This window comes from Malurus melanocephalus, unplaced genomic scaffold, assembly GCF_030028575.1.
Source record: "Malurus melanocephalus ecotype Western Australia unplaced genomic scaffold, MMel_1.1 scaffold_56, whole genome shotgun sequence".
Classification (NCBI taxonomy): domain Eukaryota; kingdom Metazoa; phylum Chordata; class Aves; order Passeriformes; family Maluridae; genus Malurus; species Malurus melanocephalus.
Window position 1 is genome coordinate 3,026,490 of NW_026623288.1, and position 26,257 is coordinate 3,052,746.

Genomic DNA, 26,257 nt, shown 5'->3' on the forward strand with positions numbered 1-26,257 from the left:
GTGCTCACTGTAGGCTCCTGAGCTGCACTGGAGGCTAAACTGAAACAGAAGGGCAACACAGGCCTGTATTTGGGGTGGGGGGGATGTATTAATGTRGGTTTGAATGTTTCACCCAATGCATGTTCATTTGCTTTCCTATAACATCTCTGGTGCTAGCCAGAGTTTCATTTCATGTGATCGCTGAGTTATTCTGCAAAATACCAATGTTGATAAATGTGCAATGATTACTGGAGGTGTTGGGTTTGAAATGCCTCTATTTTCATTCTTCTTGTCTATACTGACTAAGCTGTGTGGCTACTAACAGCATGGGCTCTGAAATCTGGTGCATGGTGGAAGGTMCTGCTTGAGAAATCCTTGTTATTTCCCTTGGCACGGCTATCTCTGTTTTGTGCAGAATGCCTTACCCTCCCATCTCCCATCCTTTTGTGTTTCACTAGGCTGTTTTGATTCTGTTCCTTTATGCAGCATTAGGGTAAAGTTTCTGGGACTCTTGTTTTTCAGGTAATTTGGGAAATTCTTGGAAGGAAGTCCTTGTTCAGAATTTGCTTTCTCTGCACCACCATTTATTCAAATAGCTTGTAGTAGCTCAACATTTTTCTTTTTTTGAGTATGTAACAAATTACTTTAGAATTTCCAGTATTGTCTGTATTGGTCTAGTTATGATGTGGTTACATTTTTGAGACCAGAAATTCAATTAGAATTAATTTCTATTTCAGAACTATCTTTGCCATTCTAGATACTGGAGTCTGTCCTATATATTATGTTCCCTTTTTTTTTACTACCTGCTGATAGAAAGCCCTTAAACACAGAAAAGGTGTATCCCCTGTCCATCATCKGGTACTGTTTTTTTCTCTGCAAAGTAAGCTCTTCATGGCACATGACACCACAGTTTAAAGCAGTGACAAGCTGCTGCCAGAGAGGAGCATGCTTAGTATTAAATAAATGGAAATCCACACGTGATGCCATSAAGAAAATTCAATCTGTCTTTTCAGTGTGGAATGAGCACATRATGACATCACTTCTAAACTTGTTCCTGCAGCTGACAGTGGGGTCAGCATTACAGGGCTTGGAATACTGCTGCCTTGGAGTTATTTGAGATTTTGGCAAGGTGGTGTCAATTATCTCAGATTATGCCAGGGCATGCAACATGCAATATACCATCTGTGGGTGTAACAATGTACATTTACATAATAGAACTAAAAGAATGGGGGAAAATATTGAGGGTTTTTTTTGTGTAATAGGAAGGAACATTTTTTAAAAGTCCATATTTGAAGGGATTTAACAGAATATGGGTCCAATCAATGAGAAGTTGATTGGTAGGGTGTACTTTGGTGTTCAGAAGGGGTCCACATGAGGATCTGTAAATTAGAGTTTTGTAAGAAACATATCAGAAAAAGCTTGTTCCCCACTTTTGTAGAGGACACTAGACAAGGAAAAAGGGAAAAATAATTTTAATTTTTACAAGTACCATCAATGTTAGGAAACTCTCACATTGTTTGTTGTTTCTGCATACAGTGGTGGCTGCACTTTGAAAAAGATTTCCAAGTTTCTTTGCAGTCTGGTTTCTCTTAGCTGCAKTAGTGTTGAATTCTTTGTACTTGGATCTGTTTTCAGTAACTTTAGATAGATTTTTTTTTTGTCTTTGTTCTAATCTATATGTGCTTTATTTTGTTTCCTAACTTAACGACTATTACAACTCCTTACTGCTACCTGTCTCAACTTCCTGATGAGCWCTAACTCGTTGGCTTTTGAACCTCAGGTCCCCCAGGTACTGTGGTTTCTTTACCAAAGCCTTTTCTTAACTTGAGATTTATGAATACTCCTTTTTGGYCAGCTGCATTTCCAGAGTGAGCACCTTCACTGACACCATGCMCTGAAAGGAAATGAGCTGCCTGCTTCCTTCAGCAGTGCCTTGAGCTCARAGTCATTAGCATTGAACAGTCTTTAGGATATTTTGACTATTATTATTTTTTCATAAAGGGAAAATACATTGCAGTGCAGAAATTTGCTATCCTTCAAAAATAGTTCATGTTATTTTAGAAAGTAGGAAAATGGAATAATTAATGGAAATATAAGAATCTGGATACCTAATTATAAAATACAAACTAGTCTCATAAATTTGGGTTTTTCTTCTAATAATCAGGCTCAAAGGGTTGTTTAAGAGAGTTGTTTTCCTTTTGAGATTTATTTAAATTGCATTTGCTACATCTTGGTAAAATTTTAGTAATGCTTCTCTTCAGGAGAATGTGGCCTTCTAACACTTGGAAGTCGTTAAAAAATAAATGGATTTAGAAGAATTGCACGGTTTTCATCAGTACTAGAAATCGATTATAACTAAAACTATTCCTACAATACTCTACCCACACACACAGATCTCAGCCTTGCCTGACTCTTTGCTAAAAGATTGTGTCTTAACAACATTGTCTAGGGTTGCAAGGCCTTCCAGGGGAGAAAGGAGACCCAGGTCCTCCAGGCTTTGATGTTCCTGGTCCTCCGGGTGACCAAGGAGCTCCAGGATATCCAGGACCTCCTGGACTACCAGGGCCTCAGGGGTCACCTGGGCCACCAGGCAGAGATGGAATACCTGGATTTCCAGGTAAGTTCATGTATTTTACCTGTGGACAAAGACCAAACTGCAGTTACAGTTGTTAACTTTTTATGCTTGGCCATGCCAGCTTAATGAGCTTTGCTGTTTATCCTACCTATTTAAATTTGGACATATGTAACCATTACATCTCATACTTTAAAAAGAAGATAACACAGTTTGTTGCATTAAAATCTTTGTTACCTTTCCTGTAACTTGATTTAAATATTTTATACATTATTCTTTTTCWTAACTTAAAGACRTGGCTTTGATCATCATTGTTACTCTTCTCAAATTTATCTGATTTAGAKCTATACAAGAACTGATTGTAATTCCCTTAGAACAAGCCTGTGCTGATTAATAAATACCACAGAGAWACAGGGGAGCAAATTTAAGGTACCTGATAGGTTTTGAGTTTTTGTTCAAAATAACAATGGTGGTTCAATGCATTTAGGTGCCAAAGGTGAGATGGGCGTCATGGGAGCTCCTGGTCCTCCAGGGCCTCCAGGAACTCCTGGAAGAAATGGCCTGCCTGGATTGAAAGGTAATGTTTGTTTTTCCTTGAAAGGGATGCAGAATGTTGTTTTCCCTGTCCTGTGTTGAAAGAGGTTTTGTAATACTAACATCTAGGTTTTCACTTCTGGGACATGCTTAAGTTTTATCTTCTTTGGACAGTGCTGTTTTTCAGAATTGCTTTGCAGTTTTAAGCCATGCCATTTAGTCACTCTAGTTATCGATGTCATGTATTGTTAGAGATTTTAGAAACATTTCCTTTTGCTTGATGGCATTGAAGTAGGGCAATATTTTCTGAAGTGTGTTTTGAAGTCTGCTTAAAACAGCAGAAAGAAGAAAATCAGTACTTYAGGGTTATAGAGTCATCTAGAATCAGCTCTATAGGTATCACAGAGCATCTCTTCTCTCTACATTTTCCCATCCYCTTGTTGGAGATGAATTTTGAAAGWGTTTGGAAGAAGAAAACCCAATTCATCTCCACAGAACAAGGAGGCTGTGAATCCAAAGCTGCTGTAGCTGTTGGTGACCCCTCTGTGCTGGTGGCACAGYGTGGTGGGGCTCTGGGAGCTCTCAATGTGGCCCAGAGAGGCACAGCTGCTTCCTCTGCTACCCAGAGCTGACAGACACTCCTGTACACTCCACTCAGCTTTGTTCCAGGGCTAAAGATGGACCACCTTCCATAAACTGCCTGATCATTTGGTGAATTCCAACTTCATGAATAAAACATGGAATCTGTATATAAGAAAAACCATTACAAATACATTAGCCTTCCTTAAGGATTATATTTCTTTTCCTTTTGTTGTCTGTACCTACTGTAGGTAATAGTGGATTGCCTGGTCCGCCAGGGCCTCCTGGACCAGTGGGGCAGAAAGGCATCAAAGGTGAAGCAGGTCTGCCAGGTCCACCTGGAAAAGTTGATCCCAAACAGCTGGGAGCAAAAGGAGAAAAAGGCGAGCCAGGTGTTCCAGGTAAAGAACTTTGCATGTGATTCTGGGGAGGTGGTTTATTCYCTACACATTATAGTGAGCTGTGACTGAATCCATTACTGTTCATTGTTTCTTACAGAAAAAAAAGTAACTTGGATATAGATGTGGTTTAAAGCTCTTGTATTTTAAGTTTTTTTAAAAGGGGTTTTGTGACCTAGTTCCTGTTTATTGTTAGTTTGCAATGTCYTTGCTTATTAACTGTTACTATTATTTGGCACATGGCAGTTTTATAATAGCACTTAAGTGCTTTCAGCAGGATTACAATTTMGTTTTCTCGGAGTTATTCCTAAGCATGGTGAGAGAGATTTCTCATAGCTATTAAGCTGGTTTCATTCCWTCTATCTCAAAGGCCCTTGGGTCTTTGCCTTGTAGAGTGAAATTGCACAGGTCACCTGCTCATGWACCACCTCCAGATTCTCCCTTTGGGTATCTCTGTACCACCTCTGAGCTAAATGTCATCTGTGTGTCTGTTTCTCCTTGGGAAGTTGGCAGCTTGAAWGTTTTTTTCAAGTCTGTGTTCTCTCACTTTTGCTGCCTTTCCCCTCCTCCCCCACAAAAGGTTCTGATGTCTTCTTTGAACTCAAAATTAATCTTGAGAAGGGTGAAAATATTCTACCCTAGAGAGAACAAGAATGCTTTTCCCTAATGTTGTCTTGGTCATTATTGTGATAATTTACTTATTGTATTAGGATCCTACCTAAGCTTCCAAGAAATTAAGACACTGTTTTTCTTTTTCTGTAGAGGGCAAGTTTAACTATATCAGCAGGGCAGCACAAAGTTATTTTATGGGATTACAGCCACACAGAATTTGTAAAAATATGATAAACTATCTGCATTAACTTTTATAATGTATTAGTCCCAAAATGATTTTGGTGTAGCAATGTAATTAAACTTATATATAAATAATCTGGGTGAATGCAGAGGTTAGCATGGAGTCTGCTCATCCAGAAGACAGCTCTCTGAATGAAGTCTGTTGGCATTAGTTAAGAAGTTAATTTTTTTCTTTACTTACTTACATTGTTCCTGTTCTGTAGTAATTTTAAACTTTACAGAACATATATCTTGCATTTTGTGAGATTTCTCTTTGCTAAACTAGGAAGAATTACATTAACCTGAAGAAAAATCCCTATTTTGATTTTTATTCATCCATAGCTATATCTGCTCTCTTAAGGTAAAAGAAAACATACAGTAATAGTAATAATAATCAAATGTCTCTCTTTCCCATGAGGTATTCCTGGTTTATCAGGACAGAAGGGTTATCAAGGTCTCCCAGGTGACCCAGGCCCACCAGGACTTAGTGGCCCACCAGGTGTGCCAGGATTGCCAGGTCAGTAATCAAGGCCTCAGCTTGCCAGCTTTGATGAATAAAGATTTGTTTGTGTTTCTMTCACATGAAGTTGGGATGTTAATCTACTTATTTCTAAACCAACCTTAGGGATTTGCACTTAAAACTGCAGCACAGTTTTGGAACATTTAAAGTCATTATCCAAACAACATGCTTGAAGCTCGTTCCTTCAAACAGACCCAAGAGCAGATTTAAACTGATCTCCTTAGAGATTAAGGTGTCTTTTAGGATGACTGGAAAAGTACTTGCTGCTTGAGCAAGCAATGTGACTGCAGGATCTGCCAAAAGGAATTGTCATTTCATACRTTTATTTCATATATTGTTAATCATTATATTTTGCAAATGGCCAAATGGATGCATTGCAAAGGCTGAGTGTCACATTTGCTTTAAAGAACTGCARTGATCAAGAAAACGAGTTCTGTTTTGCACTACTTCTCCCTATAGCTATAAAACTTTATCTGAGATCTTGAATCCTCACTTACTGTGTCTAATGTAGGCCTTGCTCTAAATATCTTGCTGGCTTGGGGAACATTGTTAACCATCCAGCACTCAAATTACTTTGGGCATTGTAGGTTGCATTTAATTCTGTAATAAAGCTGCTGAATACCTGTTACACATAGGAAGGAGCTGTGTTCATTCTGCAGAGGAGCTCATGAGACACCAAGTCACACCAGTACTGAATCCTTTCAGATGGTGACTAAATCACAGACTGAGATTTGACCTATTTCTTCAAAACAAATTTGACCCATCTTCAAAACAAATAAGCAGTTGCCCTGATCAAATCTTCACTTGGAACAAACTGAAGAWGTTGAATATTTTACTACAAATAAGTGTGAAAAAGCATGGAGGAGCAGTGTGAGGCCCTAATGCAGCTCTGAACCGTTGCCTTTGTAATCAGATGACAGCACGTTCATATGAGAGTGCATGAATATCAGAAACATTTAATTATTGCCATTAATTAACTCAATCACACCTTTCCTAGGCATCAAGGGAGACATGGGGCTTCCTGGGCAGCCAGGACCATCAGGACCTCCAGGATTAAAAGGAGCTATGGGAGAGATGGGCCTTCCAGGTGAGTTTCTGTTGCTTGAATTTTACTTCATTTGGGCCAGTGTTCTCCTTTTATATACTCCAAAGATTACKCTGCTTGTATGTAGCATGTAATAATAAATAGCAATAAAGATGAGGAATGTATAAAGCTCTACATACATAATTGAGGTTTTTATATAATTGTTTTAGTTTGTTTTTAAAAGTAAAAATACATAAGGTATTCAAGGCCAGCCAGTCATAYTGTTAGGCCTTTCTAGTTTGATTGCTGTACTTTGAAATATTTCTGTTAATTACTGCTGAAGTTTTATTTACAATTTTAAGATTTTCATTTTCTCTTTTGGACAGGTCCTCCTGGTATTAAAGGCAGCCAAGGAATAGCAGGACGTCCAGGGCAGCCTGGGCCYGCAGGATTTCCTGGATTGAAAGGGGAGAAAGGAGACCCTGGTCTTTCAGGCATTGGTATTCCTGGTCCCCCTGGGCCAAAGGTACCTTTACAAAATTCTTCAACTGAAAATTCCATGAGGAAATTAGATTTTGTGTTGATTTTTTCCCCCCCAATTATTACTTAATGTATATTACATATAACCATAAATATGTATATAAATATATTAGAAATAAGCAGGGTTGACTTTTCAGGTGTGATAAAAATTTCTAATTTTAAATGTGAAAATATTATATATAACTTCTCAGGTTAAAGGAGAAGATTGTTTGCCAGACATTTCARGTTGGGTTTACTTAGTGGCCTAATCTTCACTGTGATAGTTTGGTAGTTGGTAGGGATTTATACAATTAATATTATCATGCCACTCTAATTATGTAGTTAATTCCTAAAGAAATTAGGATGTACATGTAAGAACAAATTACTAATAATATAGCATGGTTACTTCTACTTAAAATTTCAAAATCTGTGTAAAGTATTTGAATAAATATTTACCTATATCATCCTTTCTGCCACCCCACAAAAAAAAGTGCCAAAAAGATCTTCAGAATGTCTGGCAGTCTTCAGTGATGCCTTGCGACTGATGTGGTGCACAATTAACTTAGCAAAAGCATTATATGATTAAAGCTCCACAGGTTTCTTTCTTTATTCTACTATTACRGGATAAAAATCTCAGTTCCTCCAGGAAGAAAGGAAGATAGTTTTTTTTTCTTTAATGTAGGCCAGTTCTGAGGAATATACAGAATTAGAGGGGAAAACTGTCCAAGTCTTTATTATTGCTATTTCCCTTTAATTTTGTGTTGAGATGATTCACATTAACTGGATATGAGAAGAGGTGTACACAGTGTAATGGTGATCTTTATGTGAGGGTAAGATGGGGAACATACAATGAGGGCTTTCCCATCTTAAAAAGTCTGGGTTCTTACTTCTGCTTAATGTTTTCTAGGGAGATCTTGGCTTGCCTGGATACCCAGGTAGTCCAGGCACTAAAGGTATAGCTGGAAATCCTGGTTTGCCTGGGTTTCCAGGCAGTCCAGGTGCAAAAGGAGAACCAGGCCTTCCTGGATTCCCAGGTAACTCTCAAAACATTTTTTTTGTTTCATTTCCTCTCTTGCTAATGTTTGTGTGAACAGCTAAATGCAGCAGGTAATTGGAGGAGGCTCCAGCTTTTCAGTTTTTGGCAATCTGGCTTCTAAGCTTTGTGCTGTTGGAATTGTCACTGCAAAAGTGTGGGAATGAATCTCTTCTGAGTGTTCTTGAGGGGATGAAGCAGTTGTGTTAGTTAATGCTGTCCCTCCCCACAGCACTCAGACTCACATCTCCTCTGATCCACAAATACTTGCGTCTTTATTTTTTAATTCGTGAATCAATTAAAAAGTGCCATCCTGGAAAACTTASCACTTTTTTCATAGCATTTATGGTCTAAAAATGTGTTCTAAAGAGAAATCTGTCAAATACAATTAAATTAGGTTTTGCATTGTKGTCTGAAAATATTAACAGAGATTGTTTCTTTAAATTCTGAATGAAAGAACTGACATATACYTGTGAACAAAGTTTTTACCTCTGTTGCATTTACAGCACTGAAGGCTGTTTTACAAGTATGCTTGAGCTGCTTTGATGTAGAAAATTAGGGAATTTACAACTGTGGTCATGACAGCAGGAAGCTTAGAAGAGAACAAAACCTGACCATGAACCTGACAGTTTTTGCCCTCTGTTTCATGTCATGCCTAAAAGACTGAACAGCCCCAACATGTATTGAGACACAGCCTTGATCAGGCTCAGGTGCTGTTCAGAGCAGACACTGCAACAGATCAGGTGCTTTTCTTACCTCCCACTCAGCTCATGCTGTAGGGGTGAGAATCCAGTGYAAACTCTAAGACCATTTTTATTAAGTTCCTTTTTCAGGAAGGGAAGAAGGGATTGGGGAAGGACTATTCAATCAGAGTACATAATGCTTTCAATTTGTTGTCAAGCAGAAACACTTGTCTTTAAAACAGTAATTTTCTAGCAGACTGACAGAGTTGCTGTGTCCTTGGCCATGGGCACTCAATTAAGAAGAGGCTTGGCTTGAGAGTAACAGCAAGGGCAGTTGTGCCAGTGTGTTTTGTTTCTGTATATTCTTTGCCTTATAATTCATCTCCTTGATCAGCTGTAAATTTGCAAAATGAGCATAAACACAGTATCTCGGTAGAATTAGCTCATGTGTTACTCAGGGCATCTCACATTGTAGCATTTCAAGATCTGCTGAAAAGTCAGTTTTGTTGGTTATTTGATTAAAATGCCTGTACTTTACAGGAACACCAGGAATCCCAGGACCAAAAGGTATTGAGGGCCCTCCAGGTAATCCTGGCCTGCCTGGACCACCTGGGCCAGTAGGTGAGCATGGACAGTGCAGCAGAGATCAGCTGCYTCTGTGAAAAACATAACACATGAAGGCACTTCCTTTCTTATCTTTTTATCATCATCAAAATGCATCTGTGTGGACATGGGTGCTCAAACACCATTGCACACACTTAACTCACTGAAATGAAACAGGAAAGAAAGAAACTTTGAGGACTTGTATTTGCTGTCAATTCATTAGCTATTGAAACAAGAAGTTACCTGTTTCAAYACTTAACAGCTTTATTTATGCTAAGTACTCCAGTGGTCTAACCTGTTTTTATAGGAGCAAAATMCTAATTTATTCTAAAGGGAAGCATTATATTTTTAGCGAATAGYGACTGCTTGAAAATTCACAGGCCTAAAAGCCTTTTCTAAATTTTCAGGGAAGAGAGAAAGGTTTAATTTTAAGATTACATCCCTGTAAATCTTTCATTGCATTACCACACCTTTAKATTCAGATGGTGGGGAAGGGGACACTGTTGTTTTTTTTTTTTAATGCAGGTTAGGCAAGACTGTGCTGATGTGTTCTGTCCCTGTTTTAGGTGATATTGGTCGTCCTGGCCCTCCTGGCCCTTCAGGGGAAAAGGGACAGCCTGGCCGAGATGGTATCCCCGGACCAGCGGGTCAGAAGGGAGAACCAGGTTAGGTGTCCTTGTTTGTTTGCTCCTCTTCACTCTACAGTGGCATGTCCTGCTTGCTCTATTCTTTCTTTGCTGTAACTGCTCTTTCACCTTCAAAGCTGCTCCTGTGGTTCCTGGCTGTGGGTGGCTCACAAAGGTGCKGTCAAGCTGCCAGGGAAGCACAGGACAAGAATTCAGTCAGCTCTCCTGGATTTTATTACCTGGCTTTAACACCAGCCCCTGTTCCTGTATTCCATGGTAGCTGTGTTGCTTCAGCTCAGTTACACAGTGGATAAGCAGTGTAAGTCCTGCCCTAAAGATAGATGTTCAAAAAAAAATGTAAACATAGTAACTCCCAAAATCTGAAGGAACATGGATTGTGAACTTACGAACATTACAGATCCATTCAATAGCAAAACCAGCTTTAGGGAAGACTGGTGAGTGAATGAGAATCTAAGTAACCTCAAAGAATGTTTGGATGAACTGCACTTTCATTGTTCTAAGCATCATATTTCCATTCCTGGAAACCTGAAAGCTAAATATTCTTTTTTGTTTAAATTTATCTTTTTTTCAGGTCTACCTGGTTTTGGGCGTCCAGGACCTCCAGGACTCCCAGGATTGTCAGGTAAACCTTCTTTCATGCTCTTTGTTAAAAAGGTTCAATGYAAAATATATTTACACACCAAAACCAAGAAGGGCGTGTTGTATTTTGTGCAACAAATAAATGCTATAGCTACAAGTAATTTTTTTTTTCTCAGCAGTCTGTTTTACATTAACCACTGCAATAAAGGCATTTTATTACTGACCACTGTATTTTGTAAATCAGCAATTATGCAGCCAGAATAAATGAACATAGAGCAATAGCCTACTGCATTATGTGGAACTTTGCTGATTYGTGTCAGTAAATAAAGCATTCATACAACAGATGACAAATGAAGCTGCTTTGAAAGTATAGCTGCTTGATACATTGCTCCTCTCTGGTAGCATTARAGCTCCTAAATTCCTCAGGCTTGTTTGAAAATTTTGCAAGTATGTCTAAACTTTCAGCAATATCTCAAAAAAAAGGATGAAGTCTTAATACTGACAGATTTCTTCACAGAAAGCCTTATTTGTAGGCTTACAATCTCAAAGGATGTTTATGAATWATAGCATCACTGCTTTAGTAAGATTTTTTAACATGTCATAAGCTATAGCACTTTCTCCTGCAAGAATTATTAGCCCTAGCACTTTTCTGAATATCAGACAATTTTACACTGTCTCACTGTGCAAATAAGAGGAGTTGTGGCCAGACTTGTGCCTTCTTCAAGACAGAGAAATGCTTTGCAAATTGACTTTTGGACTTCATATCAATTTGTAACAGTAGTCACAAACATGGCCATTTGGTTTTACAGGGCAAAAAGGAGAACTGGGGTTACCTGGCCCACCGGGACCTCCTGGACTTCCAGGTCTGAAGGGAGAACCAGGTTTCCAGGGATTCCCTGGTCTGCAGGGWCCACCAGGTCCACCAGGAGCACCAGGCCCACCTCTGGAAGGTCCTAAAGGTAGCCCTGGCCCACCAGGTGTTCCAGGAAGGCCAGGTAAGAGCATGATCCATACCTGTGAACWTCTGTACTTCGATATTTTGCTGGTAGGTCATCAGCCTTTAAATTGTCAGTTTATCTGGATTGATAGGGTCAAGCCTCATGGCATAGGGGTGTGGGCAACAAGAGAATTTTGTTGCCAAAAACCCAGTATCTGTAAATAAASCAGCCTCAGTTTCTATAAATTTCTGATGCCTGGCAGCAAAAATCGAAGGCGTTCCTGCGCGGGAGGTTCTCCGCATGCTGCCCCAGTAATCACCTTGCAAGCACGATCCAGCCTCTGAATATCTGAGACCTTTGCAGCATTGTCACACGATCAGCAAACATCATYGCGCACAAAAACCCAAAAGTAACAAACCCCATCATTCTAAGAGTCATGAGAATCCAATTCCCACTAGCATCCCAGCATGATCAGATTGGATGGCTGCTCCTCATCTCCGGGCCATGTAACAMAAGTCATTGCTCCATTGTGTCATGTGGCTCCTGTGGACTCCATCGTGCCGTGTTCATCTTTCCATCCCATGTTTGCATTTTGTTCCTGCACCAACTAATTCTGGGAATGAGAAAACACTCTACTGAGTTAACATTGCTGAGCAGCTACCTGGCCTGTGTTAGAAATTGATTTCTGTTTTRTGTTACAGAATGTTTATTTGCATTTAGATACTGCTCTTGTAAAAAATCCAAATTTAAGGAACCTGTCACAGCTCCAGTTCAGGCTTACTGGTGTATCCTGAATCTAGAAGTATTTTGCTATCACTGAGATTCATCTCACTTAACAGGCTTGATACTCTCYGCTAAAGGAGGCAGCTTTCAAACCAAGCCATTGGTTGATGACARGGATTTTTTCCTTTGCATAGTAATGGTGAAGTAATATTTTTATTTCTTGCCTTCCAATTATTCTTTTATTTAAAGACTTTTCTGAGGAAAGTTCATTTTGAATTTGCAAAATAGCTGCAACACAGATATGTTGGTTTTTAGGTATCAAGGGAGAGTTTAGCTTTGTAGAATATGCTTAGAAAGATTTTAAGATTTCTTCTTTCCTCATACTTGCTTCTGACACAAGATGAGGCAGTCCCACTGAAAAATRTTTTTTAGAATGGAATTTTATTACAATATTTTCCCTAGAGCCGGAATTGAATCTTATGTTGTTATTATCAATGGCAGTGTGAGTTTTTTTCCTTTTGCAGAATAGGCTATGAACTCATCTACCCTAACTGTGCATTTAAAAAATGAGTAATTATAAGCATTTGTTTTTAACTTACAGCACCTTAAAACTGGGATTCTGTTTGTCAGTATAATGAGGTTTTCTTTTAGTCCTAGTAAAAATACTTGAATTGTGTGGTATCCTAAACCTGCTTTATGTGTGACTGGTGTGGAACAACAACCCTCTGTGGGTTGATAGTGCACAGCTAGTCACAATGTCTTCCTGGTTTCCTCTTTGGTCAGGGGAATGAGGAGTGCATATGAGGAGTGCATGTCCTCCCCCTTTTTCCTGGAGSAGCTGACTCCCTGCTCTACCCCAGGAGCTTCAGCCAGCCAGTAGAGCATCCCTGCCGCAATTTTGTAGATCCAGATTGCTTTTGACTTTCTGTAATTTTTCTGTATGTAAAGTGGTGCAGCAATTAAAATTTTGGCCCAGGACAGTGATTGTTCCATAACAGTATAGGCTTTTATTTCTAAAAGATGCTTATACAGAGTCTATCTCTAAACAAAAAAAAAAATCTTTAGGAGTTAACCAGGCTAAGCAACCTCTGAGGAATAAAAAAAGTACCGAGATTCTCTGCTCAACTGTAGAATTGGGGTTTTATGGAGCTTCTCATCCTGTTCACACTTCCCTGTGTAAATCAAGTGTTTACTGATTCTGATCATCTGGGGAGGTGGAGAAATGGTGAGACTCATTTTGTGCAGGTTTATGAGCAGGGCAAACAACCAGCGAGGTTCTGCTCAGCCATGTTCTCTCTTTCTTTCTCTTATTTCCATTTTTGTTGCATGCAATGTATAAAGTGAAGCACTTTGTTTTGCTCAGTTATGTGTGAACTAATGTGGATAAACCAAACTATTATTGCAGTTCTGGTACAATCAGCACTCCAGCCTTTTGTTTCCGACGATAACAGAGTCTATTGTTGGAATGCTGATTTTGTAACATTTCAACATAAGGCAGTTACTCATAAAAGCAGCTGTGTGGCTGTCAAATTACCCCTTCCAGGGACAGAAATAAAACYAGAAGCTGTTTGCGTGTACTGTTTGTTGTTGACTTCTGGGTATATTCTAAGATTAGTAAAAGAGATGAAGTCAAACATGATGTAGCTCTCTGACTCCAGTTGAGAACCCCTAAAATAAACATTGATACATGGCATTGAGATGGATTTATTAATTGATWATAAAATTAAGGTAATTTCCAGGGCAACAGAACATTGCTGTTACTGCATGTCTACTTTCATTGCTATAAACAATAATAGTTTGGTGTTTTGCATACTGTATGTAAAGGAATATTGAGCTAAATCTAAAATGAAAGGTTTAGTTGAATATGTTAGTTTGTTGATATTTCTAACAATTTTGATGTTTCTCCCCTTGTTCTAATGATGACCTTGGTGAATTCTGACCCCCTACTCCCAGGTCCCTCAGGTTAGCCCCGTAACTCCAAAATAATAACTTTGCATGAAAAAGAAAGTATTGCTTTTTTAGTGTCTAAATGTAGATATGCAAAGTCATTTTTCAGACATACCTTCTAATTTGTGGTGGGGAAAAAAAATGCTCCAAACTGTCTTTCAGCCACATCCCCATGTTGTTGTGGGACTGACGTTGGAAGGACAGAGTAGTGAAGGACTGTGTGGGTCCAGATTCGCAAAGCTTTTTGAAGTGTCCCCAGCTGTGAAATTTGTTTCAGCTTTTTTTTTTCCTCAGTGCAGTTGGAGACAATATATGCTGGTTTTTCTCTTTTTTTAAAAAGCACATTGCACTGTCCTCCCATGGCTTGCTGTATAATTGTGTGCTGCAGCTTGGGCAAGTGACAGTACTCATTTTTGTATCACCTGCTACTGTTGATTTTGGACACTCTCAAGTGATTTAAATGAATTACATGCTTATTTAATACCAACAGTATCTGTAGGAAAATTTATATAGACTAACAGTGATGTTTAGATTCCCAGCTTAGAGCCTTTCAACTTCTCAGTGCAGAGAAATCCTGATTTCCATTGTTATGCTTCACCATCCCATTTAGAGGAAATAAGGAAAGTTCTTCCTTTCACAAGTATTTAATGAAAACAAAGCTCACAGCCCTCCCCTCACTGGCACTAGGGCAGTGGGACAGAATTGGTGAGAGCAAGGCCATTTGCAGAAGTTTAGAGTATCAGCATGGAGCACAAACTGGCACTTGGGCAAATTTTCAGCATCTGTGTCTAGACTGAAAATGACTTGGTATATCTATTTAATAATGATGATGTCTTTAGGTTTTGCTATGATGAACTTCAGGAAGCAAAGAACTGTCATGAGAATTCAATAAAGGAATRCATTTAAGTTTTCAGCCTGCCGTCCTAAGCACCATGAGGTAGCAAATGTGGTAGCCCCTGATATTTGAATCCTATCTTTATGTAGCCATTTAAAAAAAGGAAATGTGGCTTTACCTTCTAATTTAACTGTGGTCACCCAAGCAGCARCCACACTTTCAAAGAGAGCTGCCATCATGGGGTGCTGAGAGGAACTGAGCAATTTCATCACGTTTTTTCTACCCTGTGACTGTGATCAGCCAGAATTCAGTGATGAACWGATGATTTATAAATCATAGCAAAACTTACCTATCAGTGAAATATAGTTTATAAGTACTTAGCAGTAACAATGAAATGTCCATGTCATTTTTTTTAACAATTGTRTTACAGTTAGTATTTAAAATAATTTACCAAATATGTAAGAAATAGTGCTATGAGGTAAACCTGGTGTGTATTTATAGTAGTTTTAGCTGCAAATTGCATGGTGATATGTTGATATATTTTAATCATTTCACTGACATGAAAGATGCAAGTGGCACAGGAGCTAAAATGTATATTAACTAAGGAGAATGGTACGGACAACCAGCTTACCTTTTGAAAGAGGACATTTAAATCATTTTTGTAAGGATGTTATCACATGCCATTCTCCATATAACCTTAAGCGGATGAATTAGCATCTTGGAATATCTTTATCAAGACAAAATAATGCCAACAGTAAAGACAACAAATTCTAAATTTGTAAGTTCTGCTGTATTTTTGCTTACATCATTTGCAACTGCTTACAGTTTCAAAGAGTGGGTAAAACTAATTTTCAGTTCTRGAATTGTATTCACAGATAGTTGAGRCTCATACCTGATTAGYGGTGATAACCACTTMTGTTAACTACACTGCCYCTCTACCCAAAGCAGAATTTTGCACCAGAGTAAGCTGTAATTTACAATTTACATTTCTATTTGCCAAGCTCCAGGCCCTGTGAGGCTGAATATTGTCAGTGAAATGGTTGCATAGTCCAAACCCTATTGTAAGCAGGACTGACCCATTATAGGCYTTAGCTGTAATGTTAAAGCAATAACACATTCTCTAGTCAAACTGTAAGTTTGCTTTTAAATGAAATTCGTTTTAGTAGAGCCTAGTCACCAGAATAACTTGTATCTGAAAATACCTATGTTTGTGTATTCATGTGTGGTTTTATGCATGCATGTGGATTGCACTGTAAATACAAAATATGCTGGTGAATTGGGTTGTTGTGTAGTGTATATGCTGTCATCTGTACTATTTCTAACTAGTAATCTTGTTTTGTACTGTGTGATGTCTGACCCTTCTAACATCGATCATTGGGCTTTGGTGAACTCTGATCCTTCCAGGTCCTCCAGGTTAGACTCTTAACTCGGGCAATTTGTTTTATTTCATTGCACTTGATGAAAGAGAARCATATTTTCCTATAATGCTGTGATTGTCTTTTCAAGGGCTGTGGTTACCCTGCAGACCGTATGTGTTTGATTAGCATGTMCCAGATGGTAACCTGGTATTATTTTGCATGTGTGCAGTACTAGACCAGGATAAAAAAGCAAAATGAACACAAAAAGTCTTCTCATGATGGGATGTTTTCTGTAGCKGAAGCTGCTACAGGGTATGTGTGAAATCTGATACAAAAATGCTGTTGATTTAAAAAGGGAAGGAATTCTGCACCCGAATTTGCTTGTGGAGATACAAATCATACTATCCACGGAGTTTAGACTATGAGGATGTCAAAGGAGATGTTAAGGTACTCAAGGCTGCAGGAGAACTGAAAATCCAGCACGCTGATAAATGCTGCTAGATGTGTACTACAAGACAGAATGTTCTAGAGCACTGTCCTGCAAATAAATCCTTTTGTTAATCCAGTTATGAGATCTGACTTGTAAAAYGTTATTAGCTGTTGCTGCACTTGCTTATGGTTTAATTTGCCATCAATTWAAATTGATTACCTTCCATTTAGATGGTGGGACAAAGGTGGAGGTCTCATCTTTCAGTYATCTACATATCAAAGTTTCTTTTATACCCATTGCTTTGCTTTGGATTAATGTAGTTGTAAAAAAGGCAAAATATTTAAAGACCAGCCCAGTTTCTCTATTAGATTTATACAGTGTAATTCTACTAAAGATAAAAAAATCAGTTGGAGGGAGAGTCATGCAACRTAAGGAAGCTCCTGCAGCTCAGGTTGTTATTTAGGCAAGACAGAATGATGGGCTTCCTGCTGCCTAGCAGTCAGGAGACAGTACACGTGTGCTCCTTAATAGGTATGYCAAATTCTAACAAAAAAGCAGCAGTACTCTACATTGTTGAGACTAGCTTACAAAAGGAATTCAGGCTGTTAATAAGCACTTAAGACATGGTGAATGAAGTGCAGATCAGTAGAGGGGATATTTGTACCATCTAATTTTGGGTTTCTTGGCTCCTAGTAAAGGCACTGGTCTGGTGACTACATGCTGCTAATGCAGCTGAGCTGCACTGCCTTCTGGAAAGACCTGCTTCATCAGCTAGATAAGGAGCCTTGGTTCCTGATTTGGGTAGTGCAAATAATTCCGTGGTGGAATTCCTTTTCGTTTACCCTGAATTTAGCATTGAAATAGAGCTGGGAAGTTAATCCAAAGTGTCTTTTTTTTTTCTTTCTTTCTTTTGAACACTGAAGGCAAAAACTTGATAGAATGATTGATATGTRCTGATCTGTGCATATTTGTTCTGCAATGTTCAGGTCCACCAGGCCCAGAAGGTCCACGAGGGCCACCAGGCACTGGAGGACTTAAAGGAGAAAAAGGGAACCCAGGTCCACCTGGTCCACCTGGCCTGACTGGTCCAAAGGGAGATCAAGGACCACCTGGACGCCAGGTAGGACAAGAAATGGAGTTTTCCCCTAGTTAGTTTTTGTAAATTCAATAAAAATGGTACATATTTGGGTGGAACRTGTGGTTTAACATTGTAAAATGAAAGCCACAATGTGGTAGGTAACACCCTGTCTTGTAGCAAGGATGAGGATTTTTCCTTAGCCATCCCCCAGTGTGTGGGCAGGATATCCGTGCCACATTCCCATGGGAGCTGGAGCTGTCGATGCAGCCTCGTGTTCCCACTATTGCTGACAGCCCCCCGTGGCCTCAGCCCTCCCCAGCCCCGAGTGTGCTTGGTTGTCCCCAGCCACCTGTTCATTCTGCTTCTCTGGAGCTGCTGAAATGAGGGAATAACRCAAGGCTCTTCTCTTCAGGGGGATCCTGGTCGTCCGGGTCTGAATGGAATGAAGGGTGACCCYGGGGTTCCAGGCGTTCCAGGATTCCCAGGTATTTCACTGGGTATTCCCAGSTATTTAACCAACGTTTCAAATGAAAACCTCCAGACACAGTAACAGCCTGTTTAGGCCATTCCTGCAGCAGATTTTGTAAAACAGCATGTTCTTTCACTGGGTAACTGTGTGAATTTGATGTTTCAGGTATGAAGGGTCCCACTGGACCTGCGGGACCCGCTGGCCTCACAGGCAGCCAGGGACTGCCAGGCCCACCAGGTAGGAGTCCTGGGTAGTGACACTGTCRCTTTTGCTCTCTGCCAGTAGAACTTGTTATACGGGTGTAGGACTGAGTTGGTCTCAGCCAGCAAAGTGAGCGAGATCTTCAGTGCAATTCCAGGCTGTACTTTCTAGACCTYTGCAAGTAATTCTAATGTATTTTGTACTCTGTATCTAGTCTACATGGATTAGTTCCTGCAAGAGGGGTCCTTTGAGGGAGCACTTTTTTATTCYATATATACACTTACTTATTTTTGGGTTGATGGAACTCTTGGCATCTGATTTTGAAATAACCTGTTTTTAATGCTGTCTTCCACCTTGGTTTATTTAATACTAATCCTCTCTCTCTCAGGTCCGCCAGGTTTACCAGGTACCATTGGACGAAGCATTGTCGTCAAAGGTGATCCTGGTCCCCCGGGTCCTCCAGGACAGCCTGGGTCCAAAGGKCCACCTGGATTGCCAGGGCCACAGGGATTGCCAGGTATGATCCAAGGTGGCTGCAGAAGAAATGCCCRCCCGTGTATCTGAGTGCAGCTGGCAGTGCCCATGACATGGCAYAGGCTGCAGAGATGTTACTGAGCTCAGCAAGAGGCAAGAGAGAAATGCAGGGTTAATAGATAATAGATAAACACCATCTATGTCTGATTTAATGGGCTGTTCTTTTTTTAGGTGTCACAAAGAAGCAACAGATCAGTCACAGACATCTTAAWGATTTCTGTAGTGAGATTTCAAGAGCTTTTATTTCAGTCTTGCTTTTGTGTGTTCTAGGTCCAATTGGTCTTCCTGGTGACCCAGGGCGAGATGGACTTCCTGGTTTTGATGGTCCAGCAGGACGTAAAGGAGAGCGAGGCCTTCCAGGCCAGCCAGGTATGGCGTTTATCCTATGAGGACTCACTGGAAAAAGAGTCTCCCATTTCTGAGTGGAGGCTAATACTGGGAAGTAAGATCTTTGCTTCATGGGAATAATGATAAAATCATAATTTTAGGGTTTTTGTAATGCAAAAATATTACAAGCAGCTGAACATAGTTTGATTTGGAATATTCTCAGCACCAACACATTGCTGGTCATTGCTGAATCACATTGTCAAGTGCTTTATCTCAAGTTTAATGGTATCGTCTTTGCAGCAGAGATGATGCACAGGAGATAATGAAAATTGTAAGAAACTCAAGAAAAAAATTAATAAAACTTACTTTCCATGGAAATTATGAATGGGGAAAAACAGACTTTATAAAACAATTTCACCAAAAGGCAGAAATTGGGCTCCCATGTAGGTAATTCCTTAGAACCAATGAACTAGGGTTTGAGAAATCAGTCTAGGCACTGGGACAATATTTTAAAGATATTATGTAGCTCTCTATTGCAACTTGTGAGAAAAAATATTAGAATTTAAACAGTTAAAAAGAGTATAAAAATTCATAATGGCTCTTCTTTTTCTCTGAGAAGCTCTGTGAAATCTGTTAGCATTATTTTAGTGAAAAAATGTAAGTAATGACTACAGAATAACACATTCTAAGKATTTGTACTTATATTTCCTGATACTGCTGTTCAAGAACAGCCTTTTCTGATATATTGCTTAGTCATTTGATTTGTTTTTTGTTCACATTCAAGGCTGTTTAAGCTTATTTCCACTTTTTGTAACCTACTCCAAAACGGGCAGCAGMGTTTCTATTTATTTTGATGGGCTTTGGCTCAGGTGTTAACCACAGCATGCCCTGGAGTGAGACTTGCCCCTGTTTCTGACTCTGCCATTTATTTTGTGAGCAAGATATTTCAACACTGTCTTAAGCTGCACACATAGCTGAAGAAGTGGGAAGTTGATTGAAGTCATTCCAGTGGCTGTTGTGTCCTCTGCAGTTATCATAGTGCCTGACAGCCCTGAGTGTATTTAACTTCACAACACCTCCACAACACAGAGAAGTTCCACTGTTACAACCACCTGTGACAATCTCCCTGATTCAAACAAGCTTAAATGGAAAAAAAAAATAAATTCAGGAAGACAGTGTTAGCAAATATGAGGTGCCCCAACTCACAAGCACTCAACACAAGACCAGAGCTATGTTGGTGGTCCTAAAAGAGCGAGCAATGGTGTTAATCAGTAGTGTGTGTTGTGTTTCTCCTGTGTGAACAGGTTCACGAGGAATACAAGGACCTCCTGGTCCTGATGGCTTACAGGGCCCACCTGGTCCTCCTGGAACAGCCTCTGTCGCTCATGGATTCCTTATAACCCGGCACAGCCAGACCAGGGATACACCACTCTGTCCACAGGGAACAGCAAGAATATATGATGGATTCTCTCTTCTATAYGTGCAAGGAAATGAGAGAGCACATGGCCAGGATTTGGGTGAGCTGTTCTGCGTGCTCTGTCTTTAAGAGGAAAAAAGTTGCAAGAGCTTCTTCTCATGCTCTGGTTCTCTGAAGACACAAGAGTCTTAAGAGATTTTGTAGATGAYGATGGGGATTGCATACTAAGATCTGCTACCTCCAGAGGTTGCACATTATAATTCAGGATGACAAAATGTAAACCAAAACAGAGAAATGAAGTTTCCCCCRTGTGACAATCTGATAGCACAAGCTGTGCACTCACAGGGGGAGAGGAAGGATTCACAATTATTGTTCTCAAAAATTGCTATAAAAAGCAATGAAGTGAAAACTTCACTGTCACGTTTTATGTGTCTTACTTTGTAGGTACTGCTGGGAGCTGTCTTAGACGTTTCAGCACCATGCCCTTCATGTTCTGCAACATCAACAATGTTTGTAACTTTGCATCAAGGAATGACTATTCCTACTGGCTGTCAACCCCAGAGCCAATGCCAATGAGCATGGAGCCACTGACTGGGCAGAGCATCCAGCCGTTCATTAGCCGGTGAGGCAAAGGAGCATCTCCCGTAATATTGGGATAAATGGCACATCTTGTCCATGTGTTKCCAGCATGCAGGTTGGGTATTGGGAGATGAATCTGTCATGTTTTGGTCTGGGAAAATAGCTTATTTTAAGGTATTCATTGTCTTCAGAGGTTCATCTCCTGCAGCAGTGATGATGAGAGCCTGTGTGAGCTCTCCTCAACCAAACAATCTCTCTAATCAGCAGTGTGAGATCACCGTGGACTGGAAGGAGCACATGGGAGCCACTGGCTTTAGGATTAAGGCACTTTCATGGGGAGCTTCCAGTTTTTGTTTCAGGAACTGCTGCASTATTTTACCCAATGCAGTGAAAATACAGACTTTGAGATCTCAAATACAGATTTTGAGCTCCAAAACACCCTTACTGCAGTTACAAAATACATAAGAAGTAGAAATCTAGATTAATAGGATAGTCTCTCACAGGTGAATTTTGTTCCCTTTCTCAGTGTAAGAATTCTTAATAAAACATGATATTATAYTACTATTACRTTGTAATGTCATGTGTTTCTGTGGTACTTCCCCTGYKTGCAGATGTGTTGTRTGTGAAGCTCCTGCCATGGTGATAGCTGTCCACAGCCAGACCATTCAGATCCCTTCATGTCCTCCAGGCTGGGACTCCCTCTGGATTGGTTATTCTTTCATGATGGTAAGCACTGCCTTCTACCCCAGAAGCAGCTACTGCCCGCCTGTCTCCACAGCTGACTGCTGTGCTATTCCATTTTTAGCACCTAAGATCCTTGTTTGTGTGTTTCTTTCCTCCACCAGCACACGAGTGCAGGAGCAGAGGGCTCTGGACAGGCCTTGGCATCGCCTGGATCCTGTTTGGAAGAATTCCGCTCAGCACCGTTCATCGAATGCCATGGTCGGGGCACCTGTAATTATTATGCCAATTCATACAGTTTCTGGCTGGCAACTGTAGAGGTGTCAGAAATGTTCAGGTAAGAAAACCTGTTTCTTGTCTCTTGTTTTATTCCAGAATGAATGCTTTGGAAACTGCATTTACTCCAAAGATCAAAAGAGATTTGTTTACAGAGTATAGGGAAATAATTTAGCTTGTTTTCCCCCTCACAACCAGTTTTTCAAGTGTTTCTTTGGTAAGCCTTTAATATTATGTAAAAACTTGCTAGGGCACATTCTGATTTGCAAGGAGTCAGATTCTTTCTGTTTCAATTCTTATTCACATTTTGTTGTTAGTACCTCCTCTGAAAGTAGTCCTACTGTGTTTACTATATTCCGAGCCCAAAATCAACAATTTTGTTGATTTGTTTTGGTTTTTTTCTTGCTAAACCTTTCAATAAATTCAAATATTTGGACAGGTAGTTCACAGGTATGCAAGGGATAGGAGTGACAGGCAAGATCAACTCTACTTAAACCTTTTAAGGCAGAGGTTCATATAACTTGTTGCTAAAAATCTTGTATGAASGTTTCCTACCCTCCATGGCCAGCATTTTTTCCACACTGTGCAGAAGGAATCAGGATGACATTTTGGCTGCAAGGAAGCCAGGGGCCATTCTGTCCTCAGCTTCTCTGCAGTCAGCATTTCAGCTGGAGTCTCTCAGCTCCTCAAACTTTCTCAATTTCAAAATTCTCAGGATTCATTCCACTCTCACATGCTTAAGTATTACATGAAACTGTGAATTAAGTAGAAGTCGAAAGGAACTGGAAACAAAGAAAAAGCTAATCCAACCTTTCCTTTGTGTCTGTCAACCAGCAAACCTCAGTCAGAGACACTGAAAGCTGGAGACTTGAGGACGCGTATTAGTCGTTGTCAAGTTTGCATGAAGAAGACGTAACGTCTTGGAGAATGTTTTATAAAACAGTTGAAAATTCCTAAGATGCACTGTCTTCCAGCTGCAACAATGGTGCTACTGTGCAGAAAGAAAAGAAAAAAAACAAATCCAAACTGTTTTAACCGTGCAAATTCAAGTGTACCTCACTCACGTGCCAAACTAAGGGTTGTTCAGTATGTATTTGACGACAGGACTAAGGTGAAAGAATTGACCTCTTGGAAACAGAAAAGAACACTCGAGGTTCACAAAGAATCAGAAGATGAAAATTTTCATTTCTCTCCCTGTACCAAAATGGCACCTTTTTGATCAACCAAGAGAACAGAGAAGAACACGACGCACTGACTATGTTTAAAATAACAAGACTGCAGTTTTGAAAAAATTTTTCATGGTGCTACTAACCCTACTGTATCCCAGGTTTTTAATATGAAATTTTAAGCTTATTTCTCTTTGTAAGTAATGAAATGTGTATATTGTGTAAACACCTTTTTAGTCTAAACGTTCAGTCATTTAGAAACAAACCAGATTGATACAAAAAATCCTTATGTCTAAAATTAAAAGACAGTATTTTATTATGAAACTTGTGGTACAGAGAGAATTCACCCCTCTTATGCCAATTTATTCATTTAGTTTTTCATTTCCTTCCTCAGTTGCCAACCTGATATATTTGGGGAATGCACAATTATTCTGAAGTAATTTTCATCAGGGTTTTAAATGTCGTACACCAAGCTATCAGTGGTTTTTATTTGTGCTTAGAAATCCCAATCCACTTGAAAAGGGTTTTTATATCTTGTGAAAATATGTGAATTATTAGCCATATTCTGTATCCTTCTTTTAAGAATACAAGTCACATTCACATTTTAGTAACCAGTTTGGTTTAACCAAACCTGTCCTTTGGGAATATCCAGTTACCAAWGCATTTAGGATGATGCCTACATGAAACTTCAAGTCTGAAGTGGTCTCATGTTTTATCCAAAATAGTGTATACACTAAGAAACCTTCTGAATAAAATAAAGCATAAGCTGGTGGAAACCTTCCTATTTACAAATTAATGTTTTAATCTTATGTGAATTTATACACATCCACAATGTATTTACAGTATGCAGCAACTCTTGTGTACGTATAGTTCACATAAGGCCTTGAAAGATGGTGCATGCAGTCTTTCTGATGTCAGTTTGTAAAAATCCTCCTGTGTATGTCTAAAGAGTGTCACTACTTGTGCAATAGCTGAAAAGTGATCACTTTTGTATGCATGACTGTTCAGCTTCTATGGTCAGAGCGTTTCATTTACCCTTGTGTATAAACAGCTCCCTGACAATGCAGGACTCTGTCAAGTGACAATACTTTAATATTTTCGTTGTATATTGCCACCTCGACTATCAATACAAGCTAACTTGTGAATTCACGTACTGCTCTATACAGGTGATGTGTATTTGTTTATTGGATACTGTTAAGTAATTTATCTGCTAATGGCTGTTTGTTCTTACCTTCCAGTTATCCCTGTAAACACAGAGCATCCGACATCTCCTTGTTTTATGCACATTTGACAAAAGACATAGGACTGGTGACTAAGCAGGTGGCAGTGATATACAATGAGATTGGTGCTGATTTCAAAAGCTTTCACCTGAGTATGAAACTGAAGTTCTTTAGTTTAAAGTGCAAAATATTAATAGCTTTGTCTTTTTTCCATTAGCTGCAGTTATATACGTTGGTAGAGAGTGGGCAATTCAGCAATGTGCATCTTTCAGCTGTTTAGTTTGGTTTGCTGATGCATATAGTAATAAACTGAACCTGCTGCTACCTCCAAGTCAGGAACTTGTTACCAAAGCTGAAATAAAATAGTAAGTCTCTTCATGTAAACACAAGCCCTTATCTTACTGCTGGCCCTGCAGAAGTCTAAAATGAACATAGCAGCCAATCCCTTGCCCCAAAAAAGCAGAAGAATGGATGCTAAGGCCAAGGAGCTCTCAAAGGAAAGGACTCTCCTACCCTTCCCTACCACCACCCCATCTTGTGTTTRCCAACACTAAATGCTCAGATGTGGGGACATACAGTGGACCATGTTTGTYACAGCAGTGTGYMACTGGTGCTTCTTTGTAAGATCTGGGCTTCTCTCACAGGGTGTAAAGCCAAGACAGGAGATCCCATTCCCTGGCTAAGGTAAAGAGCACCCAGACCTGCTGGTCTTGTGGCAGCTTCAGGGCCCAAAGCTGTGAGATGACCACAGAAAAGTAAAGTGTGTAAAGCAGCTGCACTTGTGACAGCTCTGTTCTCTGTTCAGTCCCTGCAGCTCTGGCCCTGACTGGAGAAGGGTCCTGAACTTAATCAGCTTCAGGCTCAGTATCCCAAAGGGGCTACATTTTACTAAGAGAAAAGTGGTCCAGAGAGGAAGGAACATCTTTTAACTTGAGATCTGCAGCAGGAATTCAAGAGATGTTGGGTTAATTCCCACTACAYCTTCTGTGCCTTAGAGCAGGTAAATCACTTGACCTGTGTTGGATYGGAGTCACTGACCTATAAAAGAAAACATGGTATTATTCTCTCCTGCTTCTTGATGCTTAGACTGTAAGCTCCTTGGGGCAGAGACATTGAGGGGGCTCAAATGTTGGTTGGGGCCTCTAGGTGCTATCCATCACTATATAAACATTAAACTACAGGTAAAAGTCTGTGTTTGTAGCTTTATTATTAAAAAAGGAAAACACTGCTTTGAACATTGGTGCCTTAAAAAAAGTCTTCRGCAACACCTGAACACGATCCAGCTCTGGACACCACTTCAGCTCCTGTTAAGGCTCTTTTCCTGATGTCTGGTATGGTTTTTGTGAAACCTTTTATTCTCATAGACTTTAGGCTGTTTTAGTTAATCTCAACAGGCACCTGGCAGGTTTGAGCTGTTGGGGACACACTGCAACCACTCGAGGGCACCGTGTGGCTTTGGCCCRAGCTGTGACAGCAGCACAGCCAGGTCTGGCCCTGGGCTGCAGGAAAGCTCACCAGGAGTGGGGTCATCACCCTTCCTGGCCCAGTTCACCCCTCCAGGCCCCGTTCGTGTAAGC

At 39.9% G+C, this 26,257-nt stretch overlaps 1 protein-coding gene across 1 annotated transcript in view; it reads left to right on the forward strand.

Moving 5' to 3' along the window:
- The window catches only part of COL4A5 (collagen type IV alpha 5 chain), a 51,091-nt gene extending 26,482 nt beyond the window's left edge, over positions 1-24,609 (forward strand). Inside the window, exons 30-50 of the mRNA XM_057365684.1 lie at positions 2,429-2,596; positions 3,039-3,128; positions 3,916-4,065; positions 5,312-5,410; positions 6,411-6,500; positions 6,824-6,963; positions 7,864-7,990; positions 9,213-9,293; positions 9,842-9,940; positions 10,494-10,544; positions 11,311-11,496; positions 17,719-17,852; positions 18,223-18,295; positions 18,445-18,516; positions 18,869-18,997; positions 19,285-19,383; positions 20,646-20,858; positions 21,203-21,380; positions 21,949-22,063; positions 22,183-22,355; positions 23,129-24,609. Coding sequence (XP_057221667.1) covers positions 2,429-2,596; positions 3,039-3,128; positions 3,916-4,065; positions 5,312-5,410; positions 6,411-6,500; positions 6,824-6,963; positions 7,864-7,990; positions 9,213-9,293; positions 9,842-9,940; positions 10,494-10,544; positions 11,311-11,496; positions 17,719-17,852; positions 18,223-18,295; positions 18,445-18,516; positions 18,869-18,997; positions 19,285-19,383; positions 20,646-20,858; positions 21,203-21,380; positions 21,949-22,063; positions 22,183-22,355; positions 23,129-23,210 — 2,549 coding nt within the window. The 3' untranslated portion in view covers positions 23,211-24,609. The remainder of the gene's footprint in view (positions 1-2,428; positions 2,597-3,038; positions 3,129-3,915; positions 4,066-5,311; positions 5,411-6,410; positions 6,501-6,823; positions 6,964-7,863; positions 7,991-9,212; positions 9,294-9,841; positions 9,941-10,493; positions 10,545-11,310; positions 11,497-17,718; positions 17,853-18,222; positions 18,296-18,444; positions 18,517-18,868; positions 18,998-19,284; positions 19,384-20,645; positions 20,859-21,202; positions 21,381-21,948; positions 22,064-22,182; positions 22,356-23,128) is intronic.
- The last annotated feature ends 1,648 nt before the right edge of the window (positions 24,610-26,257 follow it).